Source organism: Podarcis cretensis (assembly GCF_951804945.1).
Source record: "Podarcis cretensis genome assembly, chromosome: 2".
In the NCBI taxonomy this organism is placed as follows: Eukaryota; Metazoa; Chordata; class Lepidosauria; order Squamata; family Lacertidae; genus Podarcis; species Podarcis cretensis.
In genome coordinates this window covers 116,715,169-116,740,338 of record NC_137171.1, presented here as the reverse complement: position 1 = coordinate 116,740,338, position 25,170 = coordinate 116,715,169, and the positions used below count along the sequence as shown (strand labels likewise).

The 25,170-nt window shown below is 46.6% G+C and overlaps 2 protein-coding genes across 6 annotated transcripts in view; both read right to left on the bottom strand.

The window, feature by feature from the left end:
* LOC307205997 (uncharacterized protein) overlaps window positions 1-25,170 on the bottom strand; it is a gene marked incomplete at its 3' end in the record, with an annotated part of 53,509 nt that overhangs the window by 2,479 nt on the left and 25,860 nt on the right. For all 5 annotated transcript variants that reach the window (XM_079958785.1, XM_079958781.1, XM_079958782.1 and 2 more), the window contains one exon: window positions 22,873-23,059. In XM_079958785.1, coding sequence (XP_079814911.1) covers window positions 22,873-22,972 — 100 coding nt within the window. In that variant the 5' untranslated portion in view covers window positions 22,973-23,059. The remainder of the gene's footprint in view (window positions 1-22,872; window positions 23,060-25,170) is intronic.
* The window catches only part of LOC307208588 (uncharacterized protein), a 54,879-nt gene that overhangs the window by 25,434 nt on the left and 4,275 nt on the right, over window positions 1-25,170 (bottom strand). The window lies entirely within an intron of this gene.

Here is a 25,170-nt window from a genome sequence, read left to right as displayed (position 1 = left end):
TCCCAATCTGTACCTTCTCTCATTTTAACACCTTCATTCTCCACTATCCTCTCTAGGTTCCAAATTTTACGAAAGCTGATGAGATAGTGGCAAGAGCAACACATGATCACTCCATTCACACTTAATAAAGCACCATCGTTTTATAATACAGATCTCTGGTGGAACTGGCTTATTAGACACATCTATTTTTTCTTTCTGAAGTGAAGAAATGATCTCAGGCTCAAGTAACAGTATTTCCCTTGTGAAATAAATAAAACTTAAGTGCTACATGTAACTGTAAAAATATTGCACTATGTTGGAACCTAAGAAGAGCCTGCTGGATCAGGCAAAGGCCCACCTAGTCCAGCATCCTCTTCTCACAGAGGCCAACCAGATGCCTGTGGGAAACCAGCAAGCAGGATTGGAGCACAAGAGTCTTCTCTGCCTTCGTGTGCTTTCCAGAAACTAGTATCAAGAAGCATGATTGCCTAGACCACGAGGGCAGAGCAGGGACGTCAGTCTTATCCTTTTTTTCAAGCTATCCATGTTGCTGGCCATCACTGTCTCCTGTAGGATAGATTCCATAGATGAACAACGCTTCTGTTGATTCATCTTTTGCAGCCCTTATAGGCAGATAAATGTATTATGGCCTAAGCTTTTGTGGGCTGCAGTCTGACAAAGTCGACTCTTGACCAGGAAAGCTGGTGCCACTATAAACCTCTGAGTCTCTTTGTTGGCTTTGTGTACTTATTTTGAAATTTGCACCAAGGTTGTACCACAGTATCTCCATGGAAGCTTAGGGACGGACAAAATTACAGGGTGTCAGCTCCGTGAATCTCAAGCCTCTCGTGCCTCCGCTGACAGAGCCTGAGAACGCAAGAGATGTGATTCAGTTGGAATGTGAAGCAGGGGAGGAGCAGCCAAGCTGCAGCAGGAGCAAAGAACGAGGAGCAGGAAGAGGGGGTGACAGGGGGTGGGGGCACAGACTGTTATCTCCAGTTTGAGCTCTGACACAGAGCCCCCGAAATTGTTGATTTGTAGCAGTGTCCAAGTGCACAGCGGAAAGATGAGGAATACGTGCTCATACTCTAAGTTGCTTTATTTACATTTCAAAGCTGGTAGATTACAGAAAAACATCTTTACTCTGCCGGAGCAGAAAAAGGCATCCTCTCTCCTCTGAAGCACGGAGAGAATCACACAGTGAGAACAGTGAAAAACAGGAAACCAGTGTACGTCACATCCAGCTTCCCTTTCCCGTGAGAAAACTCCAACAGTAACTCTGTGGAATGTAAACATTGTCTTGTGACAAGCCTTTCGCTGCACAGTGAAGAGAGCAGAAACCAACATCCTCCCCCTTTCTGTGAACACCACTGGGCAGCGTGTTCGTACAATATCAGTACAAACCCAACTTCTGCACATAGGTACAGTGTTGATCTCTTGATACAATCTTGGACAATACATCAGCAGGAATTTCATTACTTGGCATATAGGACACCGTTACGAGTCCCTTCTGAATACGTTCCCTAGCATGTTGCAACTTCAATTGCAAGTGCTTCGTGCTTTGCTTACAACCTTCAGAATTCAGCAAAGCCAAACATGCTTTGTTGTCTTGGTAAACCTGGATTGGACATTTGACAGGAATTTTCATGTCTTTGCACAATTGTAACAACCATTCACAATCTTTGAGTGAATAAGACAGTGCATTCAGTTCAGCTTCACAAGTACTTAAGCTAACTGTTGTTTGCTTCTTGCATGACCAATCAAATAGAGCCTGATTGTACATATAGCAAACTCCAGACGTACTTTTCCTGTCTGTTGTGTCACTTCCAAAACTTGCATCTGCAAATATCTCAAGACCACCAGACTTCTGATTGTTAAATCTCAGTCTGTAATGCATAGTGCCTTTCAAATATCACGCTATGCGTTTCAGAGCTTTCCAATCCTTAACAGTAGGATTGTTGACTTGTCTGCTTAGCAAATTACAGCTAACAGCAATGTCTGGTCTTGAACATCTGGCAATGAAGTTTAGCTTGCCTAGCACACTTCTGTACAGTGTAGTGTCAGAAAATGCTTCTTCAGTGTCATCTACCTGATAACCTGTTGTCATCGGTGTGTCTACAGGGTTAGCATCCATCAGGTTTAGTTTGCCTAACACATCAGCAATTTTCCGTGACTGGTGTACTAGAATGTTACCATCTTGATCTCTCTCTATTTCCAGAGACAGGTAGTTGTTTACCTCACCAAGATCTTTCATGTCAAAGTGCTCTTTCAGTTGAGCTAGGGCGTTATTGTACATTGTGACATCATCCCAAAAGAATAAAAGATCATCAACATAAAACAAGCAATACAGTTTCTTTTGCCCCTCCTCTTTGACAAATACACATGGATCAGCTTTCCCTTGCTGAAAACCTAGAGAAAACAATACCTCAGTGAGTTTTGTGTGCCAACACCGTGCACTTTGTTTGAGACCATAAAGGGACTTTTTCAGAGCACAAACAAATCCCTGTTTTACCTGTACGCCATCAGGTGGAAGCATATAAAGTGATTCATCTAGAGATCCGTACAGAAAAGCTGTATTCACATCGTGGTGACTAATGTGTAGATTCTCCTCTGCAGCTAGCTTGAGCATAAGCCTAATGCTCTCATACCTCACTGTGGGTGAGTAGGTCTCGTGATAGTCTTCACCTGGTACCTGTGCAAAACCTCTGGCTACCAATCTGGCTTTGTGTCTGACTATCTTGCCATTTTGATCAGTCTTCGCTTTGAAGACCCATTTGCTTCCAAGCAGTTTCATTCCTGGAACTACTGGAACAAGTTCCCATGTTTTGTTCCTTTCCAAGGAATCAAGCTCAGCCTTCATGGCATTTAACCATGGCTCAGCTTCCTTTGAATCCAAATCCTGGATCTCTTGGAAACTTGAAGGTTCAAATACCTTCTTGGAGCTTTTAACAGCTGTTACTGCTATCTTAGCAAACTCATCAGCAAATCTCTTTGGAGGTCTGCCTTTTGTGGCTCTTTGTGACCTGCGAATTAGCCTGAGGTCTTCAACACTCTCCTCTTCCTTCTTAGGAGAAAAGTGACCTATTGTGAACAATGGTTCTTCCAATTCCTGATCAGAACTTTCAGAGGGTCGCATAGAGGCTTTCGCACTCTTGAAATCCTCTGAATCACCTGATTCAGTTTCAGACTCAGAATCAGAACTTTCATCAGTGGGTGTGGGTTGCTGTGGCTGCTTTTGACTACCCTCAGTCTCATCACTGTCATCAGGATAACATTGGAAAATTCCCACATTCTCCCCCCACTTGGCATTGTACTCAACACTTCTTGTGAGTTTAATTGTCTTAGAGTCAGTCATCCTTATTCTGTAAGAACCTTTCTCATAACCTAGAAAGATACCATGCAAACCACGCTTGTCTAACTTGGAGTTTTGTGGTGAGTGAACCCACATGTCAGAACCAAAAATTTTCATGTGTTTGATGTATGGCTTTTTGCCAAACATCTTCTCATAGGGGGTACAACCAATCGCTGAAGATAACCTGCGATTATAACTGTAAGTGAAACATGAGAGAGCTTCGGCCCAATAACTCTCTGGAAGATTTGCATCATGTAGCAAGGTTTTTAACCCTTGAAGCAATGTCTGATTTGCTCGTTCTGCAAGTCCATTCTGCCATGGCGAGCGAGGACTAGACAAATCGTGTTGAATTCCTTTCTCAGTCAGAAAAGCTTCAAATTGCTGAGAAGTGAATTCCCCCCCGCGATCACTGAAAAGAGTCTTTACCTTCTTACCATGCACATTTTCCAACCAAGCACAGAATTCCTTGAACCTAGGAAAAGCCTCTGATTTCTGCTTGAGATTGTACACATAAATATACCTGGAAAATGCATCAATGAGAACCATGAAGTACCTATTTCCACCCAAAGAGGGCGCTAGTGGTCCAACCAAATCAGCATGAACAATTTGGTATGGTTCTGTGGCTTGCCTACTAGACACCTTACCTTTCGCAGCCATTTTCACCTTGTTTGCTGCGCATGCCTTGCACTTCATGTGGTACCTGCAGGGTTTAATAGTCATACCTTCAACCAAGGCAGGCATTTTAGATACTGCCTCAAAACCCAAATGACCAAATTTTCGATGAAAATCATGAATACATTCTGCATGCAAACTTTCGTTAGTACCTGCAATGCAACAAGTGTCATCCTGCACAACATCATCATAATACAAAACATATAAACGATCAACATATTCAGCATACAATACATAATCATTTTTCTTTGTGATGATGCACCTTTTGTTCTTAAAGGAAACGTCAATTTTCCGCTCATTCAGCTGTCCAACGCTGAGCAAATTATGTTTGGCATCTGGCACATAAAGTACATTCTGTATCGATAAGTCCAAACTGTGAAGAACAACAGTTCCGTAGCCTTTACTGGGAATTGTGTGGTCATCCGCCTGGTGAATCGCACCTTCCTGCGGTGTAAAAGACACGAACAGTCGCTTATCGTTGCACATGTGATGCGTTGCTGCTGAATCAACAACGAAGAAAGATCTAGACGTCTTCTGGACCTCTGCAACTTTTGGAGTGAAGCGTGAGACCATTGCCTTGTGCTGCGTTGTCCTGGACACCGGACCTTTGCCTTTGCTCTGGCCTTTTCCACGCAATGAGCTTCCGCTGCGCTGCTCTGTCTTGGCCCTGGGATATCTGCATTCCCTCTTCATATGGCCTAGACGTCCACACGAGTAGCATTTCACTGCCTTCAAAGCTTTGGCGCCATCTGGTGGTTCCACTGCACTCAGGGATGACGTCTGTGAAGACTCCCCCTTTCCCATGCAGCCAGCACCCCGGCGATCTGCTTCATTCTGAATCACGGCAGTGACATAATCCACTGTCAGCTGAGCGGTAGGCTGTACAGCAATCTGAGTCGCAACAGACTCCCAACCTGAACCCAAAGATTGTAGTATCATGAAGGAATACACAGCCTCTGGAAAGTTGAGTCCTCTCTGTTGCAGCTCATGTCTCAAATTCTGCATCTCCATCAGATGTGTACGCACATCTCCACCTTCAGCAAGAGCCATATTATGCAGCTTGTTAAAATAAAACATGGTAGATCCAGCTTCTGTCCTCAAGTGTGCCTCTCTCAAAGCGTGCCAAATTTCTCTGGCTGAGGTCTTATCACGCAATAGACAGAGCTCTTCTGGGGATACTATCAATGTAAGAGTTCCCCTTGCTTTGGAATCCTTAGCTTCCCATGCATCTGTAATTGGAGCTGGGGGGGGTGTCTGTAATAACTTCAAACAGACCCTCTTTCCGCAGAATAGCCTCTGCATAGAGAACCCAGTCCACATTTTTCTTATTGAGCTTGGGAATCCCACAAGCATCCTGAAGGGCCATCATGACTCTGGCATTAGCCTTCTGCATCATCTCTGCTGCTTTAAACAAGCTGCTTTATACAAGCTGCATCTCTGCTGCTTCAAGCCTCATTCCAAAGGCAAGTTCAAAAGTGCTTTCTCTCTGCTGCCCTAAATCATGCTGCGTCACTTCTGCAGCTGCTTTAGCCCAAAAGGCACTTTTAAAAGTTACTTTCGATTTCCCCAGCATAGCCATAGCCGCTGCCTGTTCCCGGCAAACGGACATAAAAGTTCAAAGTCCAGCCATAAAGCCATTAATTAGATGCTGGCAGGCTGCCCGGAGCAGTAGCACATACCTCATCAATCATCTTGACGCGCAGAACAGATACCGTCCGATCCGTCCCTCTGCATTCCGATCCTTTTGCCGGCATCAGATGACTGCGTCTTTCTTCTGGACCGATAACCAAAATGTTGATTTGTAGCAGTGTCCAAGTGCACAGCGGAATGATGAGGAATACGTGCTCATACTCTAAGTTGCTTTATTTACATTTCAAAGCTGGTAGATTACAGAAAAACATCTTTACTCTGCCGGAGCAGAAAAAGGCATCCTCTCTCCTCTGAAGCACGGAGAGAATCACACAGTGAGAACAGTGAAAAACAGGAAACCAGTGTACGTCACATCCAGCTTCCCTTTCCCGTGAGAAAACTCCAACAGTAACTCTGTGGAATGTAAACATTGTCTTGTGACAAGCCTTTCGCTGCACAGTGAAGAGAGCAGAAACCAACAGAAATAGCCTGTCCAAAAAATCGTAGGCTCGAGAGAATCTGCGAGAAGAGGGGAAAAGAAAGCGAAAGTGGGGGCTTCTTTGCTGGAGGACTTGGCAACTGCAAGCTGGGATGAACAGGCCGAAGACTGAGCTCCACAGTGATTTATGAGTTTGAGATAATTACTACTGGAGTTGTCTCATGTCTGTGCGGAAGAAACAAGCCATTACACAGGGGTACTAAAATTATTATCTCACTCACTCACTCACTCACTCACTCACACAAACAACCCCAGTCTGCACTTAGGGAAGGGGCGCAGCTGAGGGGCAGGACGTCTGCAGGAGGGCACAGGGGCAAACATCTCTGGCTCAGGCTGGCACGGACCCTGCCGGAGACCTTGGGGAGCTGCTCCCTTCAGTGCTGAGCTCAAGGGGCAGAATGAGGGGTCCAAGGCAGCTGCTGCTTCCCGATGGACGATGCATATAGTCGTCCGATGATCAGCGGCGTACCTGGGGCTTTTGCCGCCCCTCTCCCTGTTCCTCAGCAGGGAGCCCAGCCCATTTTGACGGTTCTCCTCACGGCGGAGAGGGAAGCGGAGGCAGGGGGGGAAAGGAAGAGCAGTGTAGCAGGGAGGTGCCCCTCTCACTCTGCAGCCCCAATCCTAAGTGCAGAGCCTCCAGCCACAGGAATTGTGTATCATGATAACTGGTCCTTTGTCCCATAACCCCACCAAACTGGTAAGGTGCATGCATTTATTGTGTTTTGATGCTGGTGGAATGTATCATTCTGACCCTGTCTATAAAAAATAAGAGTAATAGAAACAATTTAAATACATTAATTATAAATAATTATGTGAAGCATTTCATTCCCCTTCACCGATTTTTCAGGATTGGTGAGCAACATCATTATAATCAATTATTCTTGCCATTGAAATAACACCTAAGATTTCAAAGCCTGGAGGAAGAAAATCTGCCCCCACTACTTTAGGAAATGGATTCAGAAACAAAGAGCTGCTTCGGAGAAGGCCTCACCCCTTCCTTCTTCCTGTCAGGAACTTCCTTCCATTTGTCTCCTCTCCATCTTTTCCTCTTTCTCCCTCCACCATCCATCTGTCCCTGTCCCCTTCTCCTCATCCCTGGAACTCACCAGATTTCTCCAAGGGTCCTGGGAGGGAATGCTCAGAGGTTGTGGGGAGGGATGCGGGAGACAGCCTGACCAAGTCACCCGTCCATCTTCCTACTTCCATCCTCGCCAGGGTTGCAGGTTCAGCTTCCTGAGGAGCGCAGAATCCAGAGCCAGTTGCAGCTTCCTGGGAGGGAGGGAAGAAACAGCCAAGGGAGTCTGAGAGCCCCTGCAGGGATTCTCCTGCCCAAGACATTCTGCTGCCCCTGGAGAAGCCCCAATTGGGCACCCCCTAGCGGAAAAAATGCTAATTGTACTGTATCCTTAAATTCTTCAGAGCACAAGGGGGTTTCTTCATTCCCGCAGCTCTAAAATTATACAAGGCCAAAACTTTGGCACAACTCTTCTATGGTTCTTTTTGGGTCCACCTTCCTCTGCTTTCTCCCCACTTGAGAGAGTTCAATCCAGACTTCTTAGAGCTCTCCTCCAAGTCCCCAGATGTGTCTCAAACGCATGGGTTAGCTTGGAAATGGGGATGATGAGAGTGGAGGCTAGCATCTGCCTAACATCAATTTACAAATGGCTGACATTGAACCTGCTCCCCCGAGGGATAGCCCCATTGATCCTCTGTGACCAATTCCAGTCGGGCTGGCAGACTGCAGTCCTGAACACCCTCCGGAAACTGGGTTTTGCCCCTCAAGCCCTTCTAAGTCTGGGCTTGGGCCAGGCAAAAGCTACGGTCAGGCAAAGAATATTAGACACTGAGAGACAGCAGGACTGTGCAAGGTGCCCCAACTATAGAATTGGAGAAATCGAGAGAGATATAGCCGCACTGGCAGCATATCTCTTCTTTCTCGTATCTAGGGATGCAAGAAGGGCCTTTACACTCGCCAGAGGCTCGGCTCTTCCCTCGCTGGTCCTGGATGAAGCCTTTAGAAGGGTCCCGTATGCTCAGAGACTTTGCACCTGTCCATTGGGAGAGATAGGAAGCCCAGAACACTTGTTCTTTAAATGTCCCTATTATGAAGAGGCACGTAGTAAGATCATGGATCCCCTACTGGTGAGGATAGCCGATCTCCCGCAAAAGCAAAAAATTGACCTTTTGCTGTTAGGCAAAGATCAAAAGATGACCTGGATGGTCGCCAGATTCTGTGTACATTTCTGTAGGCACAGACCATCGCCCAACTCAAAATAGTCCGACATGAAAAGCCCCAAACACGGTTCCATGGGTGACTCTGAGACAACTCCCTGGGACAGTTTATTGTTGTACATTGTTTCTAAATTTAGCATTGAACATTGTTTTAATTGTCTGTTTTAACCATATTTGCACAGCAGTTTCTAATGTTGTGAGTGTCCTCTATTTAAGAGGCTTCTACTCTGCAGTCTCTTCTAGTTGTTTTAACTGTGAGTCTTTTAGTTCTTATGCTCTTACAGTTGTTTTAACTGTGTGTCTTTGTTTGTTTTTAGTTATCTGTTTTAATTATCAGGTTTTTTTATCCATCCATTATCCGTGTTTAATCTTGTATTTTATTTAGATGTTTTATCCTATGCCTGTTTCCATGTCCTAATTTGTTCTAACAATTATTGGTTAAAAAAATCCTAACTGCTATTTTATCTATATGCTTTTTAATCCTGGCCTATGACCGTAATAAAGTTCAGTCACAAGCGGGCACCCCCTTCCCAAGATCCCCCACCCATTTTCAAATACCTTTGGCAATTCCTTTCACCTGCCTGTCCCGCCTCGCTTCCTAAGGCTGGCATGGTATGCACATTAGTGGCCTGAGAGTAGATCCCTTGGAACTTAAGAGTTAATCTGCCAAGGACTGCTCTGAATACATGGGTGGCCCTTGCATGGAGAAGAAGGAAGTCCCTTGCTTGCATCTGGACCCCCTGGGAGAGGCGGGGGATCCGCTCACTGCTCCCTCTGCCCTCGCTGCCTCCTCCTCTGCCCTCCTGCCCTGCAAAAACCCTTTGCTCTTGTTCCTCAGGGGAGAGAGGCGGCTGAGGGAAAGAGCCTTCAAACCCATCCGTTTCCTCCTCTGCTCCCCCTCCTGTCCTTTTGAGAAACAGGAGTAAACAACTTAGATGGCAAGTTCGCAAGATAAGCACTTTGGAGCACTGCTTGCTCCTACCATGTGTGTGTTTGGACTTAGAGGACAACTTACATGTTTGCACCACGTGATTCCTTAAAGAGGGCAATTCTTTAAAACTGAAGGCCATTTCTACAAAATGGAAGACTTCCGAAGGCAGCCTTTTACAAGGAAATTTTTGATGTTTTTTATTTTGTTGGAAGCTACACAGATGGGCAGAGGCAACCCAGTCAGATAGGCAGGGTGCAAGTAATAATAATTGGCAGTTTGCATCCCTGCGATGGGGTGAGCTCCCGTTGCTCGGTCCCTGCTCCTGCCAACCTAGCAGTACAATAGCACATCAAAGTGCAAGTAGATAAATAGGTACCGCTTGGGCAGGAAGGTAAACGGCATTTCCGTGCGCTGCTCTGGTTCGCAAGAAGCGGTTTAGTCATGCTGGCCACATGTCCCGGAAGGTGTACGCTGGCTCCCTCGGCCAATAAAGCAAGATGAGCGCTGCAACCCCAGAGTTGGTGACGACTGGACCTAATGGTCAGGGGTCCCTTTACCTTTTTAAGCCTGTCCTGCTAGGCATGCTGATCAGAGACTCTGTCCAAACAACCCCTTCGAATGCAACAGGGCTTCCTATTTTTACTGCTATCAGTGGAATCAGTCAAACCACGAAGCCACTGATCAGCCAGAGTTTCCTGTTTTCACCAAGCACAGTTTGAAGTTAGCTTAATATCCCAGCTTATTCCAAAGCTGGCAGCTGTAGTTTCCTGGTTTGGGCAAAATGGAAAGTTTGTTAGTTATGACTCATAAGAGACTGCCTGGTTTCATCACAGTTCACCCTCAGGGCTGGCCCAATCATGAGGTAAGCTGGGACAATTAGGTCAGGAAGCAGATGCAGGGAGATATGGGACCAGCACGTTCCCAGCTCCCCTGTTTGTTAGCCTTGCTGCCAGTGCAGGACCACAGCTGGTAAATTTGTGCAACTACCCATGCAGAGTCCTTCTCTTTTCCCCTCTCTCACTAAAGGTTGGGTGGGGGTCCTTCCTGGAGTGATGCATTCTGTTTGTGGGGGCCAGGAGACTGGGGTGGCGGCTAGAATTTTTAGTTTTAAACTTGGGTCAACTTAGGCTTTAGCATAACTTTGCTGCAGCAATGCATTAAAAACTGTTCCTATTTTTAACCCAGCTTTTCAGGCTGTGATTTAGTCATCTGAACCTGGCCATTATCTTAATAAATCTTGCAGCAACCTTGCAAGGTAGGCCAGTGTTACTCTATTTGAACTGCACATGGCAGTGCTGAGGCTGCAAGACGTGCCAAGATTTCTACCCCAGTGGGGAGCAAAAAGAGCATTTTGGAAATGGAGGAAATTTAGAGGAGGAAAATGGAGGTTGGTGGAAGGACCCCTCTTCTGACATAGCTTCTGCTCTGATGAAATTCCAAGTCCCCTGTGGTTGCTTTATTAAAGTAACAACATCAGGAGATATGATCGCAAACCTCCCATGTGTAAGAAAGTTTGGTCTAGCAAGCCTTTTTAAAATGGATTAGAGAGAAAGTGCAGGGAGGAGGAATATTCACCACCATAGCTTAACAGAACCTCCATGTCGAGAGGCAGTGGACCTGTGACCTCCATGTGCTGGAAACCCAGGTGAGAGGAGGGCACTTACCTTTCCCAGAAGCCCCTCAGTGTCTGGGAGCAGGGTCTGGTCTGTCCCCCCTGCTCTCCCACTGGGCCACCGACTGGCATCCGCAGCTCCCCTGAAGGAGAGGACACCATCCCCGGAGTGGGGAGAACTGGGAGCCTGTGGGGTTTCCCACCCTGAACGAGGGGGCTGCATCGTCTTCAGGAAATCCTGCTTCTGGGCATCCCAGTGCTGCTGCGGCTGCCCCTCCTCTGGCTCCTGCTTAATCTGACATAAATCTGCCCGAGGCAGAAGATCCCTGATGGTCCCAACTTGGCCGGTAGGAGGTTTCTTTCCTTTGCACTCCAGTCTCTCCCTTTGAATGGGTCTCCTGGGTCCCTGCTCTTACATTTTTACGCCACCCTGCTGGAAAAGAAATAAACACAAAGTAAAATAAAACTCAAGAATAAAAACAAAAGGACATTTTTTAACCATTTGCCAGTTTTTGAAATATATTATTACTCTTTCTATTTCTAATGTTCAGGATGTGAATGACAATCTTTATGTCACCCAAACAACTCCACCCAAGGACGAGGGGAAGTTATCCCAAGACTGGGGGAAACGGTTTATGGAAGTACAAATAATTTTTTTTTGGGGGGGGGGGAACCAAGGCAGTGGGAGGGAAATCCAAAAACAACCCAGTGAGAGGACTGAGCATGTTCCGTGGACAGGGAATGCTGATCCTGGCTGCAACTTCTAGCATGTTGGAAAGGCAGCAACAAATCTTTGTATATGATTAAGGCTGTGACAGACCCACCTAACATTTAAAGTACATGGCTTCACCCAAGAAATCCTGCCAGCTGCAGTTTGTTAGGGGTGTTGAAAACTCTAGCAATAAACTACAGGTCCCATGGTTCTCTGGGCGAAGCCACGTGCTTTAAATGTATGGGATCTGCACAGCCCAAGAAACTGACAAAAGGAATATTGAACAACAAAATCAAACAACCCACTCCAAAATATTTTATATTTGATGGTCATAAACTCTCTTGACTGAAGACACTCTAACTTGCAGTCCATTGGCTGCATATGGCTTCCCAAGCCACAGGGTGTGTCCTGCTAGTCCCTGCCGTTTCCATCTCCTGATCTGATCATAGGATGAAGATCTCTGTCTGTCCTGGAGAGAAAGATGCCTAAAGGGCCCTTAGAGAGATCTTTTCAACTCCAATTTCAGCACAAACCAGCACAGTGCTGAAATGGGGCAAAAGGAAAATAAATGATCCCTCTGGCTGCTCTTTAAAGAGGATTTCTAAAGAACAATCTGAAGGGTCTTTTTCCCACAGATCTCCTTGCTAATTCAGAAGGGTCTTCTTGTGCTCTTATTTTTCCTCCTTCCTTTCCTTGCTAAGACAAAGACTGGGGTTGGAAGGTCTAAACATGCTGATTGAGTTTGCAAGACTTGTATGTATGCTAGATGGCATGTCTGGTGAGTGTGTGCAGCACCTCTGGCGTGTGTGCATGTGACTTTATGGTCTGCATCTCTTTTCTGTGTGCGCATGCATGTGCATACATTGGCCACAAAGCTCACTGGAATGTGGCCTCCAGAATCAATGCAGCTTTAAGCCCATAAACGTTTCGTTCCTCCTGCTCTATCAGAAAGAACAATCAAATCTAAAGACTATCAGGAGGAGAGAACTCCTGGATCTACAATGTTCTCAATATCCTATGGACACAAACTGCAATGAGATTTCCCTTTAATTGCTTTGAGATTGTTTCCCTTAAAAATATGAAGCAGTATAGAAATGAAATGAGTAATAATCTGAAAATGAATAGCTAATTTCAATTTCGCCTTCTTCAGTCTTTAACAATACTGTCTTCAACGTTTTTATTATCATTATTTCATTTCCATATGCCACACTTCTTAAGAATTCTCCTTTCCTCTGCATTCTCTAAACTGTCACCCACTTCAACCCTCAGCCTTCAACTCTGCTGCCTTACTGAGGAAGGTGGAAATAAAACAATTAATGAATAAATAAGTCTCACTTATTTACACGCAGACACAAGAGGTCACTAGCTTTGACAGCTTGGGAAAAGATCAGATGCGTTCTCCGGGAAATAGATCTATTAGCTGTTTTATTAGCCGTGACAGAACAACAGAACCTCCATGTGTAGGCACAGTGTACCTTGATTTGGGGAAGACAAAAGAAGCCATTTTCTTGCTAAATGAATCGGATGGACATCATTGCCACAAGATGCAGTGATGGTGGTGGCGGCTAAGAGTGCTCTAGAAGGCGACCAATTCATGAAGGAGGGCGATAGGTTCATCAATGGCACTGGCAGAGGAAGGTGGGGCAGGAGTAGTGGCCTGCAAAGGGTGTCAGGGGGCTGCAGGGTGAGAGGGACACCTCCCTGTTGCACTGCTCTTCCATTCCCCCCCCCCCCCGCCTCCCCTTCCCTCTCCGCCGTGGGGAGGACCCTGGAAGAGGACGGGGCTCCCTGCAGAGGGACAGGGAGAGGGGCGGCAAAAGCCCCAGCTCCGCCGCTGATCCGTGAGCGACTCTATGCATCGTCCACCGGGAAGCAGCAGCTGCCTTGGAGCCCTCATTCTGCCCCTTGAGCTCCGGACTGAAGGGAGCAGCTCCCCAGGGTCTCCGGCAGGGTCCGTGCCAGCCTGAGCCAGAGATGTTTGCCCCTGTGCCCTCCTGCAGATGCCCTGCCCCTCAGCTGCGCCCCTTCCCCTTCCTGCCCGGTTGGGGGGGGGCGCCCTGCAGCCTCTGACTCCGCTCGGGGCCTGATCCTGCCAGGCCCACCTGCTCTCCGCCTCCTGCACCTCGGACTCCTCGCTCCGTCCCTGCAGCGGAATCCGGCTCCTCTCCGGGGAAACTCGCCAGGCCACGGGGCCGCTGCTCCTCCGCTCTCCTCGGCGGGGGACAGGAAAGTGCAGCCGCTCTCGAGTCCCCCTGGCTGGCCCCCTTTCCTGCCTCTCTGGGCATCGGAGCTCGCTGGCTGTGGGTTGGGCCCTGGGGGGCTGCGAGGCTGGATGCGCCCCCTTGCAAGGCGAGGGCTGCGAGACTGCCCTGCTGCTTCCCCTGCCCTCGAATTTGCAGCCCGCTGCTTCTGATCCTGGAGGTTCTGCTCTTAGCTGTCGGGGCAAATGGATTAGCCCGATGAGATCTGGTCCATTCCTAGCTCTGGAGCAGCAGGGAAGAAGCTTTTTGCACCCTTCTCTAGGGAAGTTCACATGCTGCCATCTGTGTCCCCGTGTACACAAATCACTGAGTTGTCTTACTGTCTGAACTCAGTCGGTAGAGCGTGAGGTGCTTTATCTCAAGGTTGTGAGTTCGAGTCCCATGTAAGAAAAAGCGGAATAAAGTGTAATGTTACCTTGAAATTGTGTACACAATTGTCCGATGGTTTTTAGAGAAACCCAGAAACTTCCCCTTTCTATACCCTTTCGTTGTCATCAAGCAGTTGGTCCCTTACCTTTCCCGCCCTGACCTGGCCACAGTGATCCATGCGACGGTCACCTCCAGGCTTGACTACTGTAATTCGCTCTACGCGGGGCTGCCCTTGAAGCTGTCCCAGAAACTCCAGCGGGTGCAGAATGCTGCAGCCAGGCTCCTCACGGGGTCTCGGCCATGGGAGCATATTCACCCAGTGCTTTTCAAGCTGCACCGGCTCCCGGTGGAGTACAAGGTCAGATTTCAGCTGCTGCTTTTGACCTTTAAAGCCTTTCACAGCCTCGGACCCTCGTACCTACAGGACCGCCTCTCCCAGTATGCCCCACGGAGAGCCTCAAGGTCCATAAATAGCAACACCCTAGTGGTCCCAGGCCCTAAGGAAGTGAGATTGGCTTCAACCAGAGACAGGGCCTTTTCAACTCTGGCTCCGGCCTTGTGGAACGCTCTGCCTCATGAGACCAGGGTCCTGCAGGATCTGATTTCTTTCCTCAGGGCTTGTTAGACAGAGTTGTTCCGCCTGGCCTTTGGCTTGGAGCTAAATTGATTCCCTCCCTCCCTTTCTTTTTTCTTTTCCTTTCTCTTCCTGCGATGAGGCTACATTTTAATATTTCAATGTTTCAATATTCTAATGTATTTTAATTTTGTTATTTTAATTTTGTTTTTAAGTTGTAATCATTCAACTTGTTTTTATTATTGCTTGATAGCCGCCCTGAGCCCGGCCTTGGCTGGGGAGGGCGGGGTATACATTATTATTATTATTATTATTATTATGGGCGGGGTATACATTATTATTATTATTATTATTATTATTATTATTATTATTCTGTAATAAGTGGGTTTTGTTTGGAAAGCTGTCTCTCAACATTTATTAGAACATTGGAATGTACCTGGCATTTTATAAGCTCTTCAGTATGTTGCACAAATAAGTCTCCTTGCGATCAGTATGCAGTCCCTGGTTTCCAAATCCTCCAGAGGAAATCTTCCTGAAATACCATTTCATGAAGCTGGGACGATGCCACCCAGCTGCCTGAATGCCTAGCAGCTGGAGGAGGCAGTCCAGTTCCCAGCTCTGCTGGCCTAGGTCATGTGATCACTTAGCTCCAGCAAGAGATGCCAGGGCTGGGCTCTCTTCTCTTTCCATACCCTCCAACATCTCTCTGATGAAAATAGGGGTGTCCTGTTCCATAATGATAATTTTACTATTTATACCCCACACATCTTATTAGGTTGCCCCAGCCACTCCAGGCAGCTACCAACATATATAAAAACATAAGAAAACATTTTTAAAATTTCCTATACAGGATTACCTTCAGACAACTTGGGGGTCGGATAGCCCCATACCCTCTGGCATCAAGTCAGAAACTGACGACAGCTTCTGTAAATCAGGGACATCCCTGGAAGACAGTGACACTTGAAGGGTCTGTCTTTCCCTGCTTTTTCCTTTGCTGCCTCTGGTCTCCTGCCTCCATTCAGCAGAGGAGGGGGCCTTCATACGGAGAAGGATCGGGGCGAACAGGGCATAGTTGGTGCCTTCAGATGACTGCAGTGAAGGGAGAACCATTTGGGGGAACAGCTTGCTGCAATTTTGGAAAGGGATGGAAAGAGCACGGCTACATCGTGGTTTGGTTCTTCAGGTACTTGTTGTTCAAGTTGTTCCATGGAATTCCTGATCTGGACCTTGTGTGGGAAATGAGTTCTCTCCATCACAAGAATAATTTTTTTGAACCTTTACTGCACAACAGTCTTAAACAGTCTTACAATAAGATGTACATGATAAAGTAGCAGATTGCAAACAATGTTCAGTTCTTTATGTAATCCTGTGGACTGTCCTCTCTCTGGTCCCAGAGGGAGATCCTAAGCTTCTTCATCATTGCAGAACTTATTTGCAACTGCTGCTGCTTCTCCTAGCCATCTCCAACAAGCACCCATTGACTTCTCAAGTTTAAGCTTCCTTCTGTTAGAGCTCTGCAGCTTCTGTTTCCAGCAATGAGTTATTAGGAAAGATACCAGCCTCCTCTGCTGCTTTTGTCAGAGTGGAACCTCTTGCCTAAAAGGTTCCACTCTTTCTTCTTCTATGTTTGCTTCATATGCCACAATGTTCTCTCTCTTTTTCTCAAATGCTCCAGGTGACCACAAATGAGTGTCTAAAGAGAAACCAAAAGCTCAGAGTTGGGATGGGGGGGGGGGGCTGAATATCAGGTTGCCTTGTAGTGCCTGCGGGCCCTGCTATTAGATTTGTATCTCATAAGTGTTGTTGGGAGCTTTTTGTTTTTTTAGCTGTATATTTAAAAATCAAAGCTCTCATAAGATATTTCATTCTTTTGTTATTCTGTCATTGCATTGTACAGGAGCACGTTTGCACAGCTGTTAAAAATAGTGATTTTTTAATATGAAAAAAGAAAAAAAATACATTCTAAAGGGTTTGTTTAGAAGCAGAACAAGCATTTTATTTTATTTTAAATAACAGAAGGATGAGGCCCAATTCTTAGTGCTCATCCCAGGTTAACGATTAGCAGCCACACCCTCACAAAAAGCTATGAAAGGATTTTCTTAGCAAGTGTCAAGGTGAATTCCTACCTTGTATTCCTGGGCTGCCTCTTCCTTGAGAACCACAGTTCTCACTAATAAGGGAGTCCTATGCTGCCTGGGGGACGCAGGTGGCGCTGTGGGTTAAAGCCTCAGCGCCTAGGACTTGCCGATCGAAAGGTCGGCGGTTCGAATCCCTGCAGCGGGGTGCGCTCCCGCTGCTCGGTCCCAGCGCCTGCCAACCTAGCAGTTCGAAAGCACCTCCGGGTGCAAGTAGATAAATAGGGACCGCTTACCAGCAGGAAGGTAAACGGCGTTTCCGTGTGCGGCTCTGGCTCTGGCTCTGGCCAGAGCAGCGATGTCACACTGGCCACGTGACCCGGAAGTGTCTCCGGACAGCGCTGGCCCCTGGCCTCTTAAGTGAGATGGGCGCACAACCCCAGAGTCTGTCAAGACTGGCCCCTACGGGCAGGGGTACCTTTACCTTTACCTTTATGCTGCCTAGAGCCAGCCCTGGTCAGCGGTGTGTCTGCAGCTCTTTGAGCCAGTTGAACTTTCTGAGCACTTTTCAAAGGCAGCCCATGTAGAGCGTGTTACAGTGACCCCTACACAATGGGGTACCAGACTGCCTCTTTGGGGGGGTAATTATCTGTTCTAAACGTGTGTGTGTGTGTGTTTCTTTCATTCTCTCTCTCTGTGTGTGTGTGTAGTTTAAATTCTCTGAATGTTTTTTTTTTTTTTTTGAGAAGGGGCTCTTCGGGTCATGAAGCAATGCCTTTCAACTCAGCTGCATAACATTGATTGCGCCCTCACACTGCTCCTTCTGGTGCGGGGATTTTGATCCAGAAAAGGAGCAGACAGGGAAAGGTTAAGCAGAATCCCCCCCCCCGGGGTCACCCTTAGGTGTGCTCAGCCTTCACCTGCTTCATGACTCCACCTTGCATGAGAAGGCAGGATGGAGTTGCAGGAAACAGGAAGTGGTCCTTCCACTGGCCAGGACATCTCACCATCACAGAAAGATCCAGTCTCCTGCTGGGGAGTCAAGAGAGGCCCAGGGATGGCAGAGAGAGGAGGGGAAGGGGCCAGGGACAGAAGGAATGGCAGGGCTTCAGATGCTCCCTTGGACCCCCCTCCCTTGACACCAAGGGGAGCTCCTCTTCTGGGGCTAAAAGCATCGCCGTGGAGGTTTCATTTTTGTCAGGATTGCAAGGGAAGAAGGGAAGGTAACCCCCCCACACACACACACAAACACAAAGAACTGAATGAAAATAGCCCTGTCTGAGTGATTAGCTGCTGGACAGCATAATGTGGGGTTTAGCTGGGATGCTCACCTGTCTCCCTGGAGGAGTCTTTTCTTGGGGTCAGGGAGCAACATGAAGTTCCCAGGTTACATTTCCTTCTGGTCAGCTATTCCAGCTCTTGTCTCCTCCCCATTTCTTTATGGAGGGGCAAAGGCTATGCACTTTGTATAGATGCAACTATAACAACAACTGGTGTCTTCTGGGTGCACTGAGCTCCCTCCCCGCCCCCCCTCTCCTCCAGATATAATACAGATTTCCTCATGATCTTACCCCACCCTCCAGAAGGAAAATATATCTGATTGTTTATTTAGAACATCATTATATTGTATGAAATATCGCCTTGTTTCTCTGAAGGGTAGACTTTTCATCAGCAGTGATAAATATATAAATATGACATTAATTGGTTACTGAACAACAGCTTCTATGCTGTCAACATGAGCTTTGTCTAAGGTTTCAGACATACCCATTTCACTCAAGAAAGATGCAGAAAATACTTTTCCTTTTTGATTCTGGGCACTTGACTTCTCCCATCCTGCTACCATCACGGCAGACATTTGGGGCTGAGATCCAGAGAACTCCTTCAGCAGCAGCAGCAACAGATGGAGCCCCCACAAACATGTTTGTCACATTTTGAAGTTTTTTTTAATTAAAAACAAACAAAAGGCTTCTCCTTAGGCTCTCATAGCCCTGAAGTTAGCTCTTGAAAAAGAGAGGGTTGCCAAATAGCATGCCCCCCCCAAATGAAAACAAACACTTCCAAATTCTTTTTTGCACACCCAGAGACAGGGGTCAGCAACCTTTTAAAGTCGAGGGCCAGATCACTGTCCTCAAACCTCGCCGCGGGACGAAGTGCGCGTGCGCATTCTCTCATTACTACACGATCCAAAGATTAAACCAAAAAATAATAAAGTTCCGAAGGTCTCAGTTCTGCGCCGCAGCATATCTGTTCCGTTCTGAAAGACCCTCCCAGGGTTCTGGGGTGTGCGAAGCCTTGATTCTCTGTTTTTAACTCCAGTACCAAAAGCGTCTCCCCCTCCAAGATGGGAAAGCGGAGAACAAGTATCCTTCTGCAGCGAGGGGGAGAGGCTTTCGGTAGCAGAGTTAAAAACAGGTAAACAAGGCTTCATACACCCCAGAACCCTGGGAGGGTGTCTCAGGACAGAACCACTCGCTGCGGCAGCAGGAGCAGTGAGCCAGATGAGGACATCTTAAATGGCGGCTGTCGAGCAACCATGCTGCCACAAACAAAGCCCAGGCCCTTTCCTCTCGGCTCTAGGAGGAGGGAGGGAGGAGGAAAGAACTCTGCAACCAATCAGAGGGAAACAATGCTGCTGGCACCAATCAAAGGCTGGCCCCCTTCCTCTGCAGGGTGGGGGAGAAACCAGAAAGGAGGGAGGAGGCGCCGCCGTCAGGAAGAGAAAACGAGAGAGAGAAATGGTGCAGCCCAAACTATATGAATCAGAACCATGATGCGATTTCTGGACCTTCCGTGGGCTGGAACCAGAACTCATTCGGGCCGGAACCAGCCCGTGGCCCTTAGGTTGCTGACCTCTGACCAGAGACTTCACAACCATCTTCACTTCCTAGGAACTCTGGGAACTGTAGTTCTGGGAGGAACCTCTCAGAGGTTTCTGAGCCTCCTCAGCCAACTACAATTGGACATCCTGAGACTACAATTCCCAGAAAAGCTGGACCAAGGCCTTTAGCCACAGCCCTGACCAAATAACGGAGCTTTCTCTTCTCTCCCTCTCCACCTCCCACATTCACAACAAATCAGTCTCCCACTCCTCAGTCCCTTTCACTCATCTCCCCTGGCCCTAATTCTTTCACATTCCTTTAAAACATTTCTGTGAACTAAGAAACACAAAAAACACCCTCACTGGTCACCTTCCACAGGTCAAAAGCCAATGCAGAAAATATTTAATAAAAACAGCTCAAAACAGGTACACAAGAGCACAGAAAATAGGAGATGAGTTTCAAAACAATCCCAAATGAACATTTAACACAGAGACCTTTTCATTCAGCTGGAAAATGCTATCAGTAAAAAGGTCTTCAGTGGGTTATGCAAAGTTCAAGTAATGAGCGCCTGGAATGCTGATCTACAAGACAAGGGCAGCCCATCATTTTGGCAGTGAAAGGCGGACCTGAAAGCTCAACAGATTCAACACACACCTTGAGCATTCCAGATTCACACTTTCTCCCTGTTCATATAGCAACAAGTTGCCACTTACTTTGTACATTTAGTGTATGTGATCTTCATTACTTTAATACATATATATTTGCATGCAAATTTAAGTACAAACACTAAAACATCATTCCATGCATTTACAACTGATTTCCCCCTTTAGGAGTTTCTTGATGTAAGTAGTGAACCCTGAGTGGAAAACTCCATACATTTATATCGTTTCCCCCATGTGAATTTGTTAATGAATATTAAGGTCTCCACTCCCTCTGAAGCCCTTTCCCCATTCAATAAACCCGTAGTTTTCATTGTGTGTGTGTTAGCTGATGTCTTCTAAGGTGTCCATTTTTACCGAAGCTCTTTCCACAATCCACACATTTAAATGGTTTCTCCCCCATGTGAGTTCGTTGATGTATTCTAAGATATTCACTTTCACTGAAGCTTTTTCCACATTCAATACATTTAAATGGTTTCTCTCCTGTGTGAGTTCGTTGATGTCTTCTAAGTGCTCCGTTGTTACTGAAGCTTTTTCCACATTCAATACATTTAAATGTTTTCTCTCCCGTGTGAGTTCGTTGATGTATTCTAAGTGCTCCGTTGTTACTGAAGCTTTTTCCACATTCAATACATTTAAATGGTTTCTCCCCCGTGTGAGTTCGTTGATGTCTTCTAAGTGCTTCATCTTTACTGAAGCTCTTTCCACACTCAAAACATTTAAATGGTTTCTCCCCTGTATGAGTTCGCCAATGTTCTGTAAGTTTATCTTTCTGGTTGAAGTTCTTTCCACACTCAAAACATTTAAATGGTTTCTCCCCTGTGTGAGTTCGCCAATGTACTCTAAATTTATCTTTCCAGTTGAAGTTCTTTCCACATGCCATACATTCAAATGATTTCTCCGCCGTGTGAGTTCGTTGATGTATTCTAAGTGCTTGACTATGACTAAAGTTCGTTCCACACTTCATACATTCAAATAGTTTCTCTCCTTTGTGAGTTTGTTGATGTATCCTCAGACTTCCACTGTGATAAAAGCACATCCCACATTCCATACATTTAAACTGTTTCTTTGTTCTTCCCAATGAATTCACAGGTGGCTCCATAGAATTCTGACCTTCATCTTCCTCACCTGTTTGGGAGTCCGGGATGAAAGAGAATCCTGTTACGACTTTCAAGAAAGACAAAAAAGGAACTGAACACCTGTCAATCCCAGCCTGCACCGTCTCTCATTTTAACACCGTCTCCATTCTCCACTGTCCTCTCTAGGTTCCAAATTTTTTGGAAAGCAGATGAGATAATGGCAAGAGCAACACATGATCACTCCATTCCCACTTAATAAAGCACCATCATTTATAATCTGACCAAACTGTGAGAGGCAGTGGAAGACGGAAGTGCCTGGCGTGCTCTAGTACATGGGGTCACAAAGAGTCGGACACGACTAAACAACTAAACAACAACAAAATGGTGGAATTGGCTTATTAGACACATCTCTGTATTTTTCTTTCTCAATTGAAGAATTGATCTCAGGTTTGAGTGAGTGTCGCCTTTGTGAAATAAATAAAACTTAAGTGCTACATGTAACTGTAAAAATATTGCAATATAGTGGAACCTAAGAAGAGCCTGCTGGATCAGGCAAAGGCCCACCAAGTCCAGCATCCTCTTCTCACAGAGGCCAACCAGTTGCCTGTGGGAAACCGGCAAGCAGGATTGGACCACAAGAGTCCTCCTCCTTACTGTGCTTTCCAGAAACAAGGGCAGAGCAGAGACGTCAGTCTTTTCCTTTTTTTCAAGCTACCCAAGTTGCTGTCCGTCACTGTCTCCTGTAGGATGGATTCCATAGATGAACTATGCTTCTGTTGATTCATCTTTGCAGCCCTTAAAGGCTGATAGATGTATATGGCCTAAGTTTTTGTGGGCTGCAGTCAGACAAAGTGGAATTTTGAGCAGGATACGTGGTGCCACTATAAACTTAAATACGTGGTGCCACTGTTGGTCTTCATATGCCCAATCCTAAGTGTAGAGCCTCCAGCCACAGGAATTGGGTATCATGGTAACGGGTCCTTTGTCACCTAAGCCCACCAAACTGGAGAGGTGCATGCATTTATTGTATTTTGATGCTGGTGGAATGTATCATTCTGACTCTGTCTATAATAAATAAAAGTAACAGAAACAATTTAAATACATTAATTATAAATAATTATGGGAAACATTTCCATCCCACTTCACCAATTTTTCAGGATTGGTGTGCAACATCATTATCATCAATTATTCTTGCCATTGAAATAACACCTAAGATTTCAAAGCCTGGAGGAAGAAAATCTGCCCCCACTACTTTAGGAAAAGGATTCAAGAAACAAAAGAGCTGCTTCGGAGAAGGCCTCACCCCTTCCTTCTTCCTGTCAGGAACTTCCTTCCATTTGTCTCCTCTCCATCTTTTCCTCTTTCTCCCTCCACCATCCATCTATCCCTGTCCCCATCTCCTCTCCCCTGGAACTCACCAGATTTCTCCAAGGGTCCTGGGAGGGAATGCTCAGAGGTTGTGGGGAGGGATGCGGGAGAGAGCCTGACCAGGTCACCCGTCCATCTTCCTCCCTCCATCCTGGCCAGGGTTGCAGGTTCAGTCTCAGCTAGGTTTGCAGGTTCAGCTTCCTGAGGAGCGCAGAATCCAGAGCAAGTTGCAGCTTCCTGGGAGGGAGGGAAGAAGAAGCCAAGGGAGTCTGAGAGCCCCTGCAGGGATTCTCCTGCCCAAGACATTCTGCTGCCCCTGGAGAAGCCCCAATTGGGCACCCCCTTCCCAAGATCCCCCACCCATTTTCAAACACCTTTGCCAATTCCTTTCACCTGCCTGTCCCACCTCCCTTCCTAAGGCTGGCATGGTATGCACATTCGTGGCCTGAGAGTAGACCCCATAGAACTTAAGAGTTAATCTGCAAAGGACTGCTTTGAATATATGGGTGGCCCTTGCATGGAGAAGAAGGGACCCCCTGGGAGAGGCGGTGGATCCGCCCACTGCTCCCTCTGCCCTCGCTGCCGCCTCCTCTGTCCTCCTGCCCTGCAAACACCCTTTGCTCTTGTTCCTCAGGGGAGAGAGGCGGCTGATGGAAAGAGCCTTAAAACCCATCCGTTTCCTCCTCCTGTCCTTTTGGAAAACAGGAGCTTTGGTCAGGAGTAAACAACTTAGATGGCAAGTTTGCAAGATAAGCACTTTAAAGCACTGCTTGTTCCTACTATGTGTGGGTCTGTGTGTGTTTGGACGTAGAAGACAACATACATGTTTACACCATGTGATTCCTTAAAGAGGGCAATTCTTTAAAACCGAAGGCCATTTCTACGAAATGGAAGACTTCCGAAGGCAGCCTTTTACAAGGAAATTTTTGATGGTTTTTATTTTCTTGGAAGCTACCCAGATGGGCTGAGGCAACCCAGTCAGATAGGGAGGTTGCAAGTAATAATAATAATAATAATAATAATAATAATAATAATAGATTCCTAAGCCTGTCCTGGGATGCGAATGGCGCTGTGAGTTAAACCACAGAGCCTAGGTCTTGCCGATCAGAAGGCTGGCAGTTCAAATCCCCGCAATGGGGTGAGCTCCCATTGCTCGGTCCCTGCTCCTGCCAACCTAGCAGTTTGAAAGCACATCAAAGTGCAAGTAGATAAATAGGCACCGCTCTGGCGGGAAGGTAAACGGCGTTTCCATGCGCTGCTCTGGTTAGCAAGAAGCGGCTTAGTCATGCTGGCCACATGACCTGGAAGGTGTACGCCGGCACCCTCAGCCAGTAAAGCGAGATGCGTGCCAAAACCCCACAGTCGGTCACAACTAGACCTAATGGTCAGGGGTCCCTTTACCTTTTTAAGCCTGTCCTGCTAGGCATTCTGATCAGAGACTCTGTCCAAACAACCCCTTTGAACGCAACAGGGCTTCCTATTTTTACTGCTATCAGTGGAATCAGTCAAACCACAAAGCCACTGATCAGCCAGAGTTTCCTGTTTTCACCAAGCACAGTTTGAAGTTAGCTTAATATCCCAGCTTATTCCAAAGCTGGCAGCTGCAGTTTCCTGGTTTGGGCAAAATGGAAAGTTTGTTAGTTATGGCTTCATCACAGTTCCACGTCAGAGCCGGCCCAATCATGAGGTAAGCTGGGACAATTAGGTCACGAGGCAGATGCAGGGAGATACGGGAAGAGTACATTCCCAGCTCCCGTTTGTTAGCCTTGCTGCCAGTGCAGGACCACAGCTGGTAAATTTAATAATAATAATAATAATAATAATAATAATAATAATAATAATAATAAATTTATTGTCATTGCCCCCTCTTGGGCAATGGGCAACTACCCATTTACAGTCCTTTTCTTTCCCCCTCTCTCACTAAAGGTTGGGTGGGAGTCCTTCCTGGAGTGATGCATTCTGGTTGTGGGGGCGAGGAGAATGCGGTGGCAGCTAGAGTTTTTTTTTTTAAACTTAGGACAACTTAGGCTTCAGTGTAACTTTGCTGCAGCAATGCATTAAAAACTGTGCTTATTTACTGTAACCCAGCTTTTCAGGCTGTGATTCAGTGATCTGAACCTGGCCGTTATCAAAATAGATATTTCAACAACCTTTCAAGGTAGGCCAGTCTTATTTAATGCAACTACACTTGGGATTGCTGAGGCTGCAGGACGTACCAAGATTTTTACCTCAGTGGGGAGAAAAGAGCATTTTGGAAATGGAGGCAATTTAGAGGAGGAAAACGGGGGTTGGTGTAAGGTCACCTCTTCTGACACAGCTTCTGCTCTGATAAAATTCAGAGTCACCTG